The sequence below is a fragment of the Pelophylax lessonae genome (assembly GCF_965119305.1).
Source record: "Pelophylax lessonae genome assembly, chromosome: 4".
Taxonomy (NCBI): Eukaryota; Metazoa; Chordata; class Amphibia; order Anura; family Ranidae; genus Pelophylax; species Pelophylax lessonae.
The window spans coordinates 530,699,723-530,719,202 of NC_138771.1; the positions used below are offsets into that span (position 1 = coordinate 530,699,723).

The following is a 19,480-nucleotide window of genomic DNA, read 5'->3' on the forward strand; positions in this document are numbered from 1 at the left end:
GTGTCAGTAGGGCATTGGACAGTGTCAATAGTTTTTATTTTTATTTGTTTTACATTTTTTTAGGAGCCACACTAGGGGGCTTTGGTAACATATCAGGGGTTATACAGGGGGAATCTGCACCACACAGGGTGATTAGGGTGTGCCCAGGCACACCTGGCACACCCTTATGTTAATTACAAAGTTTACAAAAGACTCACAGGAGATTCTGGAGATGCAGAACTCACCTATTACCTGGAAACTTTCACCCTTCATCTTGGTAAAATGGCGAGCCACACAGTCACAGAACACAGCGATATCTATATATCAAAACGCAGTGCCCGATGCGTTACTAATGTTTTATTTTCTATAGTACAGGACAGTAGGATTGAAACATTAAAGATTCAGCTTTTGCAAGAAAACTTATTAAACCTTTCTTTGTTGAATTTGAGATTTCTTTTTGTTTTATGTAGTAGGAAATATAACTGTATTTTCGGAATAATATGATCTAGACATTATAGTTTTCCTCTGTCACCTCTTCCTCTTTCTTCTTTGTTGTCTACTTCAGTGAGTTGTTTGGCAGTGAAGATTCAAGACTGCAGAAATTCAATAAAAATAATTAGAATAGGCCTTTTAAACAAGTATCCTGTTCAGCAACCTAACTATGTGTCATAGGAGCCCACAGCAAAAACCTTAAAGCCCAACTCGGGGCTTCCCCCCACAAGTAACTAGAAACTAGTAGAAACACTAGAAACCCCCTATTCCGCCATATGTATGTTAGGCAATTACTTTAAATATGCCTACCTTACCAGGTCATTTGGGCTGAAAGACTGAGGACATCTTGTGGCAGAAAAAAAGTATTGTAAAGGACAGCTCTATCTTGGTATTGCATCACTTTTTTTTTTCTACAACCAGGAAATAATGGTTTTCGCCCTGGCCTTGGGCTTTAATGGCCCTGCTGCCTCTTTAATTGACTTTTTCACTAGTAATACCAAATCCTTTGCATTCATATCAAAAGTTTAGCGGTTTCAAGATGATATATTAATTTGGGTTATCCATATGTCTAACCTAAATTAATACATCCATATGTCTATACCAAATCCTATTCCTACCTGCATAATTTACTATGTAGCAGGGGCTGATAACTCATGGGGCCCTAAGGCAATAGGAGATCATGGGGCCCCCCAGTTTAAAGATGGGTGCCGCACAGTAGCCATTTTTATGGCCCATTAAAGGTATCAGGAGCTTCTCATGGCAGTGCTACCTTAACAGCATCATGGGCCCCTGGGCAAAGTAATGCACTGTGGCCCCTACCAGGGATATTGGTGACCTACGGCACACTTAGCACGCCGTTGAACACAGGGGGTGTGGCTACACTATATCACATATTGGGCGTGCCTTTTTATTCTGATTTATTCTGATTTTTTTTACAAATTTTTTTTTTACAATTTATATTTTATTTTTATAACATTTTGTTCACAATGCTGTTGGGGGGCTTTGGTTAAATATCAGGGATCTAGACAGACCCACGAAGTCTCTCTTTTGAGACAAAGTGACTGAGGACACATTTCCCAGTTTCTTTCTCTATAGTCTCGGCTGCACTGCAGATGAATGAAGAGGAGACAGAGGCTCCATTTATAAACTGAAGCATAGTAAACACAGTTTGAAAGAATACAGTGAGTGATCAGTACAGTACTGATCGCCCACGGTGTTTACAAAACAAAGGAAGGGGCCAGTAAATTGACATTTACCAGCCCCTTCCCCGCTCACCATCCTGAAGATCCCCCCCGTGTGGCTGCAGCTGCTGCTGGCGGGAGAGGGCAGGGGGGGACATGGTTCCAGGCAGTGGGTGAGGGAATTAACTGGAACCAATCTTTTGTGGCTCTCCCTGCAGAAATAGAGCAGGAGATGTTGGCTTTTAGTTGCAGTGACTTATACGGGTATATAGAAAATGCTATATACTGTATACAGTGTGTGTTGTGACAGGGGGTGTAGGGGTGATCAGGGGGTTCAATCTTTATTGGGGGGGTGGCGGGGACCCTAAACCTCCTTTGGGACCCTAAACCTCCTTTTACTCAAGTATGGGTTTCGAGTACTTTATACAAGTGTGAGTGAGAGCCACAAAAGATCGGTTTCAGTTATTTCCCCAACCCGCTGCACTGATCACCTACTCTATCCAAATACAATCCCCCCTGTTGGGGGGGAAATGCAGAAGTCCCCATGCACCTGGGTGGTGGGGGCCTTGCGAAAAGATGGCCCTGCTCATGGGGTCCCCTGCTAGCCCCTGGCCCTCGAGCAGTGTTTGAGTGCCAGAATGGCCAGTTTGCCCCTGCTATGTAGGAAGACAATATGGGGACCCCAATACTGCTGGGCCCCATAGCAGTTTCTTGGTTTGCTATTGCTGTAGTTGACTTTGTTCCTTTCTATACAAAAAACTCACAACTAAACTCATTTAACCATGAGAAACTGGATATTGGTTTTCCCAAATGACAAATAAAGGAGCTACAGGCACACCTCTCAATCTCTCAATTGGCTCTGTTGGGGTAGGTAAGACAGAAGTGGCAGGGATTTTCTAGAGAGGTCCTGTCGCCAGACCAGATATTTCAATAAAAGTATTTTAATTAAATTATATGTACATTTAACAAATTTTATGGTGCTGCCATCTTAAACAGGACATCAGCAAACCCAGAACTGTTATTTTAGTGACACTGTTACAGTTTTCCCCCTCACTCCTTCCCTGCTGCTCCATAAAAGTTTATGTAAGGAAGTGAGGGGTGGGGAGGAGATGGACCAGCACAGTCAGTAATTAGACACTCCTAGAAGAGGAGAGGGCTAAGACTAATGGGCCATACACACTATAAGATTTTCTGAAGACTTTTTCCTTTAGACTTACCAAAACCATATAATATGAGGTCAAACCTAAACACTTTCAATTTGTATGCAATCTGGCAGGCCTTTGCACTACATAGAAAAGGTAAATCTGAAGGAAATCTAACCACAAAAGTTGGATAGTGTGTGTCCAGCTTAAGGAAGGAGGGGACTGTGCTAGGGAATTAACTCTTCCTGGAGTAATCACCTTTTCTAGCAAGTCCAGAGGTTCATTGCAAGTGAATTAAAATTATTTATTGAAAGGAAAAGTGCTGAAGTGCTAAATGTGACTTTTTAGTTGCAAATTTTCTTGACTTGGGGACTGTAATGGTTTAGACATAGTATAGGTCAGGGATCCTCAAACTATGACCCTCCAGCTATTGCAGAACTACATGCCCCATGAGGCATTGTAAAATTCTGACTTTCACAGACATGACTACCATGATGGGAATTGTAGTTCCTGAACAACTGGATGGCCGTAGTTTGAAGACCCCTGGTATAGGTAATTTAAGAAAAGGTTTGTGAAATTCAGGAGAGGAAGTTTACATGTTCTGATCCCAGCATTTGGAAGATACATAAGTTACATAAGTGTAGCAGGAATGAAGATAACTACACGGAAAAGACTTTTAGCCTTAGTTTTCACCGGAGCAGGAAGAGAAGTAGAGCTTGGGAAATCATCCATTAGGGAGTCTTGTTCTGGTGATTGCTGCCTAATAAGGAAATTCCTTCACTATGGAAAGTTTTCTCTTAATTTTTATTGTGTCTATAAGATAGAAAGGAAAATTTCCCCAGTAGGACGCAGATAACAAAGAACTGACATGGGGTATAATCATTGCCTACTCTATCCCAACTGAGAACCAAAATGGCTTTAGATATACTCTGAGCTGACCTCCAGCCTTCCATTTAGTCTTGCACAGCTGTACAGTTTCCTCTCCTGTACAGAAATTGCAAACTCTGAGTTCCCTGCACACTGAGAGCTTCTTCCAATGTGCATTAGAAGCTGCAGCAAGTCAGATTTATGGCCCGTGTCATTTCCTGGCTGAGGAACGTCTAGCATCATCTAGCGCTTTCCTCCTCAGTCTGCCTGACCCTGGCTCGTCCCTTTCATTGAATTCCAGTTCTTTAAATCATGGAGGTTCAGCATCACATGAAGGCTTTACCCAGGACAGTCTGCGGTTTTCAGGAAGCTAGCGGCAGCCCCTCCTATCAGCCATAGTCTGGTGCATGGAGAAGCACAGAGAGCCAGTTAGGCTGTCACTGGGAGTAAAATAAGGTAGGCAAAATAGGGGTGTATTTTTATTAACATATTGATAAAGGGGGAAGGCAAAATATAAACAGGTTTAACTTCAACTTTACAGGTTAGTTTTTTTTTATTGCTGTCTGAATTCCTGTTGAAAAGATTCTCCCGGCTGTCACCCAATATCTCCATTTCATCAAAAATAAAAATAAATATTTTGAGTGGCGTTGCATCTTACGGTACCCATAAACTCCTGATCTAGATTCACACTGAAATTAGATTAGATTAGATTGGTAGAATGAGGGACTCATATCGACCTTATCCTACAAGACTGACAGTTATCCATCTTGATAATGAATGGCTGGAATATAAGTTGCATTCATATGTGGGTCACATTGTTACTTGTCTGTGTCTACAACCTTTTTTTTATCATCCTTTATGGTAGCAAGTTTAAACAATGGTCATATTTGTGCACAATAATCAAAGATAGGCAATGAGATTGCTGCTGACAGAAGAAAGTATTAATTGACTCAAATATCCATGCATGGTCAGCTTCATGCATGGGGAAAGACTATGTAGACTCATTTAACAAAGCTATCACACCAGAAAAGGACATTTATTTTTTTAAAAAGATGACAGCTATCTTCAACTAAGTCCAATGAGATTTTACATTTCAAATCTCATTGGACACATCTGAAAATAATTGTCACTTTGACTGGCTATAGTAAAGATCCTTATCCTTAAAGTAAAACTACACCCACTGATGTAACTATTTACCAAAACAATTACATTCAAGGCATGCAGTGAATAATAAGACTCCATTCACACTGGTACGACTTGTCAGGCGACTTGGTCAGCCTGACAAGTCACGCACCGTCACTCCCACTGTGTAGTACAGGAGCCGTTCTAATAGGAGCGACACAAGTCGCTCCGACTTAGAAAAAGGGTCCTGTACTACTTGGGGGCGACCTGGAGGCGACTTGCATTGACTTCCATTATGTGAAGTCCGTGCAAGTCGCGCCGAATTCGCGCTGCACGCGACTTCATAGGTCGCCCCCTAAGTCGGAGCGACCTAATGCGAACGGGGTCTAACTGTCACAGTTGCTTGTGTTTTCAAACAAAATGTCAAACCATCAAATGGCTGGTGTTATAACTGATAAGATCTGCAGCACCATGGCAACTTCTGATCAAACTGAGACTAAGATGGTAGATTCCTTGGCTGTAAAGGATATGAGAGTGTAATTCTGCTTTAAGGCTTTGTGATCTGAGCCATTTATCTCATTTTGGGTAATGCTGGGCGATGCTCATGCTATACTCATTGTTTGGTTAAGGCTGCCATTTTTTTTTTTCTAGGGACCATGCTGTACACAATGGGTTGTCTACTGATTGGTGGTTGTGTGGTGGCTACAATTTGTTTTCAAATTTTATTTACCTTCTTAAACTTTCACTTTAATACCAAAGTTGAACCGATCTGTAAAAAAAATAAAAAAGACATTAAGCTAGAAATTATTGTTCAAGCTTTATCATGACAAGCACACATCACTAAGAGCAGCCAATTACAATCCAGGACAGCCTTGGCTGTACACCTGGCTCCTTTAGAAGAAGCATAGAGTTCACCTGGAGCAGAACAGGACCTCTTCTTTGGTTATTGAGAGTTTACCATCAGAAAAATGTAATTGATTATTCTGTTACAGCTCTCACATAGACAACACATTAATAACAGATCCATGTTTGTTTGTAATTTTTAAAGGATAACTGTACTGCATGGTTGCAATGTTTGTCTGGTCTGTCCTTTCTGTATGTCTGCCTGTCCTGTTCATCTGTCTCTCTTCATCAAAAAGCTTACTTCCAACTGCCTAACACATCTACAAATCTCAGAACAGTCTTACAAGGGATGAGCAGTGCACTCCAGTGAAAGATGGTCAGGTATAATAAGGAATGTAGCTAAGCAGGAGGTCTGTGGCAAATGTATAGTGAATCCACGAATAATTGGGCATCCATTCCACTGGACACCTTTATAGGTTTGTCAGATGATAAATGGCAAAAAATATTATGAATCCCAGTGAAAGTAAGCAGCAATTTCTATATAGTGTAGACAATCTGGCAGATAAATCATGAACCAGCAGCATAAAAGGGTTAAATGATAATGGAGCCCATTCAGTACAGCAAATAATTGATCATTATTGTGTAAGAAGTGCCCTCAAGTAACGTAGAAGCTCTCAAGAAAGGTCAAAAGCTGATAGAGGCAGGCCAGTGAACATTCCGGCATAATCATGTGCCTGGTTTAAGAGGTATTTTCCATGATCAGTGCTCATCTAAGGTAGGTGAAAACATGAAAACTAGAATGTTGAAGTGTCTAGCACATTATTCTTTTTATTTATCTATTAAGACTCTTACCATCTTCCACCTCCAAACTGATTTCCTTAAACTTGTCATTGAAGAGACCTGGGATGTTCACTCGGCAACAGTAGGTCCCTTCATCTTCCTTAGAGACACCAAGGATAGAGAGTGACACATCTCCATGCTCCAGGTTTCCCTTTAGACGGTATCTGCCAGACTCTGTCCAGGTTACCTCTTCACCGTCAGTCCATACAAGGGCATCTGTACACCCATACCTGGGGCAACTTCCTTTTCCCCAGCACATCTTGGTGGTACCTTCACTGACATTGTATGAACAGGGTAACTTCACTGTGTCCCCAGCTAATACCTTCACACGATCCGCTGTGAAAATTGAGAAGAAACATATTATATTACAATTAAAAGAACATTAAATTTGAAAAACAATAAAATTTACCCAAAGTCACTCCACTACTGACAAGCTGAATCACCCATCATTTTCGATTATCTGTTGGTGACTTTGGAGGTGAAACCTGTGCACATTAGTTCCCAATCCACCCACTTGGCAAAGCTATTATAGGAGTGTGTGTGTCTTCCTTGCTGTATTATTTATCAGTTGTAAATTATAATAGAGGGTGAAAATACACAGGTTGGTAAATAGAATGGGGAGAGATAACTTTGCCAACATCATCAAGACCCTTAAAAAGCTGTTCAGTGTTTTAACTCATCAGGATCTGCAGTGAACTGTCTTAATTCTAACATGAGTCACAGCTGCATCTAAACTATATAAAAAGTACTTTTAATCAGAGGTGGATAGATTGCAGAAAGATCAGAAACTGCTCCCTTTGTCCCACTCAGGAGTATTATTCTCACTTCCTGTGCAGTAACCAAAACAAGAAGTGATAAAAATCTCTCTAATGGGAACTTTAGGACTTGCTCAGGATGATGGGTTGTGTTAAATGGGCATTACTGTGCTTTTAATGTGCATTATGTTAAGGAGCCAAATAAGCACCCATATTAAGGTGTAAAATGTTCACGCAGACCTCCCTCTCCTCCTAATCCCCCTTCCCTGTGACAGTGCTGTCACATTTTAAAATTGATGCAGCAGTGCGGGGCTCTGTCCTAACCATGCCATTCATACACAGGAATCTGTGAATGAAGAAACTACAAGTGCCATCTGCCAATGCCACAGACAGCTTATAGTTCTCAATGGACTGCGAGGGTGCTGATGAAAGCCCTTGTAGTCTATTGACACTTCTTCCAGCTTTCAAACAGAAAGAACATACAGAGGTATAGGCAGAGATGTACAGTAACTAAGTAGAAATACTTCACTACTGTACTTAAGTACCGAAAGGCGGTATCTGTACTTTCCTGGAGTAGAATTTTTCTTTCCTACTTCCACTTTTACTTCACTACATTTTTTCGATGATTTCAATACTTCTACTCTGATATTTTTTTTTGTGCTGCATAGTTATTCGTTACTATTATAAAAATTACCACTGCCAGAACAGTAGATGGCAGGTTTCATGAAGCTCAAAACATGTGTATTATCAGCGCATATGAAAATAAATGCTAATGTATGCATAAATAAAAGCTGCATTTGAAATAATAAAAAACGATATGATGTTCAAACTTTTGACTTCTTTCTTTACTAACTGCATAACACAGTACTTGTACTTTTACTTTCAGTACTTGAGTAGCATTTTTTTTCAAAACTACTGGTACTTTTACTTTCAGTACTTGAGTAGCAAAATTTTAAAAAAAACTACTTGCAATACTTAAGTACAAAAAATGTTGAATACTTTAGTACTTCTACTCAAGTCACTTTTTGATTGAGCACTTCCACTTCTACTCAAGTCACTTTTTGATCGAGCACTTGTACTTTTACTCAAGTATGGGTTGAGTACTTTATACAACTCTGGGTATAGGCAAGAAAGCTGGAGGACGTGCCTATGGGAGCCGGACTTTGCACCTGCAGTCCACTGATTGCAGGTGCAATGCTTTGCAGGCTCCTATGAAAAAAAAAACGAAATACACATTTTTTTCACCAAAAGTAATGTGCAATTTTTTTTCCACAAAGGTAAACTTAGCCTTTAAGTCATTAAAAAAAAAGCAGAAAAAGCAGATCAATATGCAGAAGTTTGATACGTCTGTTAGAAATAGAAATAGAAACTGGCTTGCATATGGAGGTAGTTCTATACCTTTGAAAGATTCCCAAACTCTAACATTGTGCTAAACTGTGCTGCCTCTTAAAGACGCAGGCAGCACATGCCTTCTATATATTAATATGTTGCATCATTACAGAGATTTCCTTTAAAAAGCCTACTGTCTATCTTTTGTTTGTGGTTCCATTTGCAGTTTCATACAGTTTGCCATATATATATTACATGATTGTAACTTGTTTGGGATTGGGATGTCATTAGGTGTCTGAAGGATATCAGACTTTCCAAATCAATGGCTGAACATTGCTGTGCTGTTCTGTAAGGCCCCAATCAAGGGGTAATACCAGGCCCGCAAAATTAATTGGCTGTTTTAGACTAAAACCTTTGGGTGGGGCACTTTATTCTCCAGGTCAAAATTGAGTGATCATAATAGGCCCCTGGTTTTCAGAAGCTGCCTACCTACCAAAAAGATGTCATACAGAGACTACATCAACATAACAATGAGAGTAATCTGAACACAAAACCATCACCTACTTCCAGCTCAGATACCAGTGCCATCTACTTAACCCTAAGAGCACATCAGAGTTTCTTTTGGAACCTTTGATAATTGGGTTTTGGTGTAAAAGTCTACTAACAGACCTGGATTATGTTGGCCCATTGTTCCTACTAGATAATATGGGCTGTTACCTGAAAGCATGAACGTGTGTGGTTGTACGCTACCATTGACATTTTTTAATTTGGAGGGTGTAGAGAAAAATATACAATGGTATACAATACAATGTGTAGCTAAATTCTTTCTACACTACCCAAGAATACAGATCTCTTTTACTAACAAAATCCAATTGAATGTTACCCTACCCCCTACATTAATCCTACTGATGCCACAAACATCTGAATACTGCCCCGTATTCCCCTTTCCCTTCTGCTGCAGGATTTCTCAGACTTCCCAATCCACACTTTTCTTTTCCCAACCCCCCCCCCCCTTCTAAGCCCCTCCCCTTTTTTTCTTTCTCCCCCTCCACTTAGCCCCATTATAAGTCCCTATTTCTGTTCTCTGCTATCAACATTCTCTGAATTTTTAAATAAAAATCTCCAGAGTTCAGAGAGACCAATGACTACAGTACATCCTAAAATATCTACATATTGGACACATTATAATTCAACATCCCCTTAATTACCAATATTAACTAAGCCACCTCACACACTTATTGTCATACATTGTATATTGGATACTTCCTATGTACTCTCCAAAGGTTACTACAAATTACTGTATTTGCCTTTGTAATTTGACGAACGCTGTTCTTTAATTTCCCTCAAATTCTTATTATTATTAATAATCGCTAAAAAAAGAAGAAAAAAAAAGTAATTCTACATGTGAACTGTGAACTGTAATAGGATTGAGATTCTCACCCCCTTTCGTTCTGTATTTTCTTCCCCTGGCAATCTGTTAAGTAGATGGCACCTTCAAAAAAAAATGCGGCAGTGGTAAAACCCCTGACTAATTTTACTGCTTTCCCGGCTCCATTATTGAGACCTCCACCTAGTTTTCTATTCCTGTCTGTGTCCCTGTCGCAGATTGTCCTTTACTTCCTGGCAAAACTGTTGGCACCGGAACAGTAAGTAAACTAAAATATCTCTAACAGGGCCCAAGAAAGCAGTAAAAACCACGTTATTGAGAATCGAATTGTATGCCACTAAATTTATAACTGAAAATAACAATTTTGGCTTGACATGCATTTTAAAGCAACTCTGATCATACATATGATCTACAGAGGGGGCAACCTTCAATAGACCATATAGCAGAGGTCAACTTATTTGATATAGGGGGTATCAAGTGCAGTCCTTAACTTCGCCAAAGGGCCGTTCATAATGTACAGTTTATGTAAAGCTACAAAAACATGATCAGGCTGTATATAGTACATCAATAGGCTTGCGCAGGGGGTTTGCCGGGTGTGCCTGGGCACACCCTAATCTCCCTGTGCGGCACAGATTCCCCCTGCTGATATTTCACCAAAGCCCTAAAAAAAAAAGTTGTAAAAAATAATAAAGAATGAAATAATAAAAATAAAAAATACTGACACCGTCCACTGCCCTACTGACACCAACCTCTGCCCTACTGAAAACTCCACTGCTCTACTGACACCAATTAATGTTTTAAAACATTTGGGTGCACACCCTAATGCAATAGGCTGCACACACTTATGAGTACATCAAACTGATAGGGACTGCAGGCATGCTACAGGAGATTGTCAAAGACTGGGGATATGCTACAGGTATGGATGGAGACTAGGGGCATGCTGTAGGAGATTGTCAAAGACTGATGACATGACACAAGATACTGCCAGAGATGAATGCCATTAGTCAACGCTTCCTGAATACCACATAAAATTTAATGGCACCATATTTGATATTCCTCTCAGCAGGATAATGTGCCCAGGCTGTTGACCACTATTGACTATGCGCAGTGTGACACTTGAGGGAGAGTCAGATGCCTGATCCCCTATTTTACGGTTTGAAATACCTGCTTCCATATCTCTACAGCATACAATAGTGATGTAAATGTCGGCAGATCAAACCACAGATCTCACAGGTGGTGAGAAGGAAGGAACCACAGTGCCCACTAAGGGATCATGAGATTGGGACTCCCAGATGTTTCAGATTTTACAGAATACCTAGCTAGCATTTTCAAAAACACCGCTATAGAGGGGTCTTCTTTGCAGGGAGCCTTTTATTGTACAGTTTTATGGCGCTTTTCCACTGCATGGAACCGGACGGTTCGGCTCGCTTTTGTGCTTTTCCACTGCTGGTACTGCATGGTATAGTGTAGGAACGGTTCGGTATGGTATGGTACGGTACGGCGGCGCTTTTCCACTGCATGGAACCGAACGGTACAGCTCTCAAAAACAGTACCTACTCGATTGTGGTTCCAACAGGTACCATACCCGGCACCATATCCCACAATCCTTTGCATGCAGTCACTACTAGCCACTGATTGGTCAGAGAATCCCACCCACCCCGTTGTTATCCCGCCCACTTAACTTTAGTACTACTTTAGTGGAAAAGCAAACCATACCGTACCGTACCGAACCGTTCCAACACCGTACCAGCAATGGAAAAGCAAATCGGGCCAAGCAGGGCAGAGTAGAGCCGAGCCGGTACTTGCAGTGGAAAAGTGGTTTCCTGTTTCTGGCATAAATGCTGTATCCTTCTTATTTACTACTGACACTGAGATCTAAAATCATCCCCTAAAACCACGTATTCAATCTGACACCTCCCCTTTAAATCAATCATTAGTTTGAACACTAAAAGAATAATTTACTGTTGTGTATCTCTAGGCGGACTTCCTTCTTTATATCATTGAATACTCCTGGGACTCTCACTCTGCAGCAGTACACTCCACCATCATTCTCATTAACGTTATTGATAGTCAGCGATACGTTCCCCCTCATTATGTTTTCTTTTAGCTGGTATCTTTCAGCTTCTCTCCAGGTTACTGCATCACCATCTGTTTTAAGAACATCATTGTGGCAGAGAAGTATTCCACAATGTCCTCGTCCCCAGCACATCGAACGTGTTCCGGCATCAGTGGCGTAAGAGCAGGGCAGCGTCAGTTTATCACCCAGAGATCCCTTTACCAGATTCACTGTGAATGTAAAGGAAAAGTATATGGTAAGACGAGCACTCCCATCAAATTCAGACATCAGAGCAATACTATAAGCATAGGCATGCGCACCCCAAGTGCTGCAGATTCCCCCTGTTTAGACCCCTGATATTTCACCAAAGCCCCCTAACGGGGCTCATAAAAAAAATTGTAAAAAAATAATAAAAAAAATAAAATTGTAAATTATAAAAAATAAAAAAATAAAAATGACGGACATCGTTTAATGCCCTACTGACACCAAACTCTGCCTTACTTACACGTTCATTGCTTTACTGACTCCGGCAGTATATATACATATGCATATGTGTTTGAGCTTAGGGGTGCACACCCTAATGTAATAGGCTGCGCACACCTATGACTATAAGGGATGTGACCTACCTGCCTAGGGCTTGTGTTACTTTTCTTTGGCACAATAGGCTAATCACCTGTGTGGTTATGGGGGTTAGTAACCAACCATTCTGGAAACACTAAACTCAAGGCTGTCCTTCAGATATTCTTACCTCTACCCAGTTTGCAAATGTCTTGTGACTAATTTGTCAACTTGCCTTACATAAAAACAGTGAGCTATGTGTTAGCACTCTGTCAGATTCAAAGCCTCAAATAGCAACCAAAAAATGAAAATGTCAAAGTGATGATTTTATTTTTTTAACCACTTCAGCTCCGGAAGGTTTTACCGCATTAATGACCAGGCCATTTTGTTTGATTCGGCACTGCGTTAGTTTAACGAAAAATTGCGCAGTCGTGCGACACTGTACCCAAATACAATTGATGGCCTTTTTTCCCCACAAATAGAGCTTTCTTTTGGTGGTATATGATCACCTCTGCGGTTTTTAGATTTTGCGCTGTAAACAAAAAAAGACCGACAATTTTGAAAAACAACACCATATTTTTTAATTTCTGCTATAAAACATTCCCAATAAAAAAATTTAAAAGATCAAATTTTTTTATCAGTTTAGGCCAATTTGTATTCTGCTACATATTTTTAGTAAAAAAATCCCAAAAAGCATATTTTAATTGGTTTGCGCAAAAGTTATAGCGTATACAAACTAAGGGATAGATTTTTGGACTTTTTATTTATTTATTTTTTGTTTTTGTTAGTAATGGTGGTAATCAGCGATTTTTAGCGGGACTGCGACATTGCGGCGGACAAATCGGACAAAACCCCTAACTGACATTTTTGACACTTTTTGGGGACCAGTGACACTAATACAGTAATCAGTGCTAAATAATATGCACTGTTACTGTATAAATGACACTGGCAGGGAAGGGGTTAATATATGCCTGTTTGTGCTTACTGACTGTGGGGGGTAAGGACTTTTTGACAGGCACAGAGAGATCGGGGTATCAAACTCCTGATCTCTCCCTGCCTGTGTGACAGAAGACTCGCCTGCTTTGTTTACATAGGCAGGCGGGTCTTCTGTCAGTTTCTCTAAACACAACGGGAGCGTGGCTCCAGCGGCGTGTGTGCGCCGCTGGAACCGCGTGCACAAAATCTATTGTAACTTGCTCCAAGACAGCCCCTTGATCATCTAGGTGCTAGATATTAGGATGCTGCCACACCAAGGGCCACTCGCCAGACCATATAGTGGTGGCCAACATACTTGATATAGAGGGCATCAAGCGATAATGTACTGCATATGTAATGTTACTAAAAATAGTTAGACTGGACATACTACAGTGGAAGGACAGAGATGGTAGGCATGCTACAGGAGACTGTCAAAGACTAGGGACATGCTACAGGTAGGGATAGAGACTAGGAACATGCTGTAAGGAGCATGTCAATGACTGATGACATGTTACAAGAGACTGCTAAAGATCAGTGCCATCAGTGCTCCGTGAAGCCCCTGTAAAAGTTACAGGCATATTTGATATTCCTGTCAGCAAGGTCCATTAATAAGTAAATAACTGTGAAATAAAAAACTAAAAAAAAAACAAAATTCTTTAGCTATTAGAACACAGGTTAATTAACCACTTGCCGACCGCCAGCAGTACACATACTGCGGCAGGTCGGCTCTGTCCCATTAAAAGACGCGCCCATTCGCCGCAGGGAAGCTGATCTGCGGGTCTGGCGTCCGTGATTGCCGCCGGGCACCCAGAATTTCTACCCGTGGAGACAGAACACGGTCTGCCATTGTAAACACGGCAGACCGCTGTTCTGTCAGCAATGAACACAGAGCTCTTGTGTTCCTCCTATTGAACACAGGTCTCTGTGTTCATTCCATAACTCCACCCCCCCCACACACAGTCAGAAAGCACCCCCTAGGGACACATTTAACCCTTTGATTGCCCCTGGTGTTAACCCCTCCCCTGCAAGTGTCATTAGTACAGTAACAGTGCATATTTTTAGCACTAATTATTGTAGTAATGTCACTGGTCCCCCAAAAGTGTCTAAAATGTCAGGTGTCCGACCTGTCCACCGCAATGTCGCAGGCCCGCTAAAAATCGCTGATCACTGCCATTACTAGTAACAAATAAATAAAAATGACATAAATCTTTCTCCTAGTTTGTAGACACGATAACTTTTGCGCAAACCAATCAATATAGTCTTATTGGGATTTTTTTTGTTACTAAAAATATGTAGCAGAATACATATTGGCCTAAAATGATAAAAAAAAATGTGATTTTTAATTTTTTTTATTGGGAATGTTATATAGCAGAAAGTAAAAAATATTGTTTTTTTTTTTTTTTTTGTTTTTTTTTTGTTTTTTAAGAATTGTTGCTCTTTTTTTGTTTTTAAAAAAAGCAAAAAATCACTGAGGTGATCAAATACCACCACAGGGGGAAAACCTTCCAGTCTAGAAGTGGATAGATCTCCTTCACTGTACTTCTGTAAGCACCTAGGCCAGTATTACAACTTGGTGGGAACCACGGGCCACATAGAAGCTATCAAAGTGCCGCAAGTTGGACACCAGGGCCATATATCATATGAATAACAACACTAAAGCCCAGCTACAGCCAAAACTCTCAATGGTACAGATGTCTTTAAGTATTGCTACCATGTGAGGGAAACTCTCCCCAATAGGGATAACGATAGTAATAAAAACCTGACAGAGTTCCCATTCATAGCCCACCATATTTATAGTAAATGTAAAGTCTCTTTTTTTAAGTTAAAAATAACAAATATGTTTTACTTAACTGCTCTGTACAGTAGTTTTGCACAGAGCAGACCAGATCCTCCTCTTCTTGGGTCCCTCTTCAGTGCTCCTGGCCCCTCCCTTATGTTGAGTGCCCCCACAGCAAGAAGCTTGCTATGGGGGCACCTGAGCCGAGCCACAGCTCCCTGTGTACATTCAGACACTGACCAGTGGCCCGGCCCCACCCCCTTTCTCTCCTCATTGGCTGACTGACTTTGATTGACAGCAACAGGAGCCAATGGTGCCGCGCTGCTGTCTCAGCCAATGAGGAGGGGAGTCCTGGGCAGCCGTGACAATCCTACAACATCGCTGGAGATAGAGGGGGCTCAGGCAAGTATTAGGGGGAGCTGTTACACACACAAGGCTTTTTATAGAATGCAAAGAATGCATTAGAATAAAAAACTTCTGAGTTTACAATCACTTTAAGACTAAAAGAATAGGTTTTGGCTGATAATGGACTTTAAATTATTTAAATTGTTGAAAGTACAAATGTCACTATCTAATTGGCCTTTGTTATCACCAATTATACATGTTTATTATTACCTGTACAGACTAGAGGAGAATGGACCAACACTGAGCAAATTGGGATCTGCTGCATACAGTACAGCAGCAGGTGGCACTGAAAAGGTACAGTATGTGCTGACAAGAGGAGAGAGATGACCTAACTAGTCATCTGCTGCTCTCTCACTGTCCTATCACAGGTTTTGGATGTGTTCTTGGATATCAAGTACCTGGCTGCACTGTCTTACAGGGGTGCCTGGATCACAAGACTTGCTGAACAATTATTATAAATCCTTTGATAATTAAAACATTATCATTCATAGATGTATTCACCTACTTCACTAGAGTTCAGATTTAATCTACAGCTCCCACCCTTCAACATGTAATCTAATCATGAAATAATATAGTAACATTTAGCAAGCATGACATTACCATAATGCCACCATATAACAATCAGGAGAAGACTTATATCTAGGGAAAACAATATCCGTTATCAGTATAAATTTGAGTTTGAGCTTTACTTAGAACCTGACTTACTGAGCCTAGAAAGCTAGGTCAATCTTTACCACAGAAAATGCCATACTGTGATTTTACATATAGGGTGATTTTTTTAAATAATTATTTTCTATTTTTTTTAACATTTCATATGTATTTTTTTATTTTTTAAAGCTGATTTCCAATCTGTTATCTAGCATCACAGGGAATGCAGGTATATCTTTGTTACAGAGATGGAGGTAGATGGGCCCCAAAGACCTCTATGGGGCTCTACTGCTCCAGCATGGCCACTAAAGAGAGGGCTTTCTGCGTAGGATGTAAACAGTCCAAGGAGGCTGCAGATATCAGATCAGGGAAGGCATGAATCTCTGGAGAGGGACTGGGGATTGGTTAGGTCAACTTAAAGGTGCAAACAAAGTAACTGTACTTTCTCTGAAATTTTTCTTTAACAAAGCAGAGAAATCTGAAAGCACCAGGCTGGCTTTGGTTTGTGGTAAGGCTGAAGAAATCTTAGGATTGGATTGCCAGAAATACAATTCTTTTGGCAGGTAGTACAGGTCCCTTATATGTATTTCAGCTGTGTATTCTAGGAGTTGAGCTTTAACAATTTATATTGTTTTTATATTATTTACATGTTAATTAAGTTGTCTATGCTGTGGACAGAAAATGTTCACCAATGACTACTAAGCAGTGTAAATTCAACTTGGTGAATGGGTCAGTTTTTGCTAGTAGTAAGTATTAACATCAATACCATCTTCAACTTCCAGCTGGACATCTGTCTTCAGGTCATTGAACAGCCCTGGGATCTGCACCCTGCAGCAGTATGTCCCTTCATCTTCCTTGAACATGCCATTTAATGTCAGTGAGACATCCCCCTCCATTATATTTCCTCGTAACTCATATCTGTTTGATTCGCTCCAGGTTACTTTGTCTCCATCAGTACTAAGGATCATATTGGGGCAACCTGTGAGCCCACAGCTGCCTCGCCCCCAGCACATGGGACTCTTGCCTTCCTTAGTGGAGTACTTGCAGGGCAAGCTCAATATACTATCCACTGGTCCCCGTACAAGATTATCTTGTAAAGCTGAAAAAAAAAAAACAGAAGAAGTTGTCAAACATACATAATTGCCAGAACATTAGTCATACTGATTGTTTTGAACAAGCTTAGATGGGTAAACATTATGGCAGATCTCACCCTTTAAGTTTTAATTGGAAGTATGCTCTGGCTGAGATGGCAATCCCAAACAAACCTCAAATACAATATAGCATAGTATCACAAGTATCGCCGCACACTGTGTTCAACTTCAGTGTGAAGTGATTGAAAAAAACAGGTTGCAGCTCAAATCCTCGCCCATTGTTCAAGCCCCTCTGACGTGTTTCACCCAAATTGGGCCTAAATCGTAGAGGTAAGCATGTCCTGTGGCAAAGAGATTATATGCACAGACGCATCACAAACCAGGTAAAATTTATGGTTCTAAACAATGCACATGAATGAAGAACTATAGATCTTTCTTCTTATCAGGTCAATGTCAATGCAGTGTGCAAGAGAAAAGCCACAAAGAAGATTAAGAAGTAGTAAAAAAGAAAAAAAACAAGTGAGAAAAAGGTGGAGGGGAGGTCATTAAGGCTGATGTATAAGCAAAATGTTTATATGCATTGGTGTGTGCAATAATCCAATATATGCAACATAAAAAGGGAGTGATGTAGGGATGCACCGAAATGAAATTCTTGGCCGAAGCCGAATAATAATGAAATGCTTGGCCGAAGGCCGAATACCGAACGCGGTGTTTCGCATTTTTTCCATTTATTTTGCCAATTTTTTGTCCTCTCTCTTGTCCTCTCGTGTCTCTCTCTCTCGCTCTTGTCCTCTCATGTCTCTCTCTCTCTCTCTCTCTCTCTCTCATGTCTCTCTCTCCCTAAATGTTACTGTAGGGAATGGGATTCAGTGCACACTGCAGCCTTGTACCATAGGGTTAATGTTAGTGACACTGTAGGGATTGGGAAGGATGCTGGGAATGGAAATCAGGAAGCATGCAGGCAGCATTGTAAATTTTAATTGCAAATACAGGGCACTGGGCAGGTCAAGGTTAATATGGTAACATCAATTACTCAGTGACAGTCAGTCAGTGTCAGTGTGGACTCGATCAGATTATACAGTGACAGACAGTCTCTCATAGTGGTGGTAGTAGGAGGCTGGAGGTGGACTAGTAGGAGCCTGGAAAGGAGCACAGCCGCATACATACATTACTCACTCGTGCACTGCAGCCCGCCCCACACATTCAGTGAGTCTTACTCTCCTCCCTAGTTTTTTCAATGGCACATTCAGGAAGCCAATCACACCGTGAGTAGCGGCACAGCGGAACCAATCAGGTGTGCAGGCACGCATGATTGGTTCGCTGTGCAGCTAATCACGGCGTGATTGGCTCCCTGAATGTGCCATTGAAAAAACTAGGGAGGAGAGTAAGACTCACTGAATATGTGGGGCGGCTGCAGTGCACGAGTGAGTAATGTATGTATGCTCACCGCTGAAGTGTCCCGGCTTCCCCTGCCTAACACGGAAGTCTGTGAGTCCTCCTGTCCTCCTCCGAGTCCCTTCCCCCTGCCTATGTAAATATCGTGACCTCGGCGATATGAATATCGCCTACGGCCACAGAACGATAGTCGATATCATATCGACTATCGTTCAGCCCTATTGTTCGGCACAAATTTATTCTGCCTTTTTACTTATTCGGCCGAACACCGAAAGTGCTTTTTTTGCTATTTTCGGCCGAATAATGTTCGGTTGCCGAACATTGGGTGCATCCCTAGAGTGATGTAAAAAGCAACCAACAATAATTTTTTCACGTATGTTGCATTTATTGGATTAATGCACACACCAATGCATGCAAAAATGTTGTTTATACATCAGTTCTAAAGACCCCCCACCACCCTTTTTCTCTTGTTTTTTTCCTCCCCTTTTTCTTTTTTCTCTCGCCCCCCAAAACCCCCCACCCCACCCTTCTTTTTTTTTCCTCTTTTTTTTTTATCTTTTTTGTGGCCGTTAAGAAGAGCCATTTGCCTTGCACACTGTGTTGATACTGAGCAGTGAGATCTATAGCTCTTCATTCTT

General features: G+C 41.0%; 1 protein-coding gene across 1 annotated transcript in view; it reads right to left on the minus strand.

Moving 5' to 3' along the window:
- Positions 1-321: 321 nt before the first annotated feature.
- The window catches only part of LOC309554160 (polymeric immunoglobulin receptor-like), a 28,171-nt gene continuing 9,012 nt past the window's right edge, over positions 322-19,480 (minus strand). The window contains exons 3-7 of the mRNA XM_082255767.1: positions 17,123-17,455; positions 11,900-12,223; positions 6,479-6,802; positions 5,514-5,552; positions 322-572 (exon numbers count right to left, since the gene is read on the minus strand). Coding sequence (XP_082111893.1) covers positions 5,518-5,552; positions 6,479-6,802; positions 11,900-12,223; positions 17,123-17,455 — 1,016 coding nt within the window. The 3' untranslated portion in view covers positions 322-572; positions 5,514-5,517. The remainder of the gene's footprint in view (positions 573-5,513; positions 5,553-6,478; positions 6,803-11,899; positions 12,224-17,122; positions 17,456-19,480) is intronic.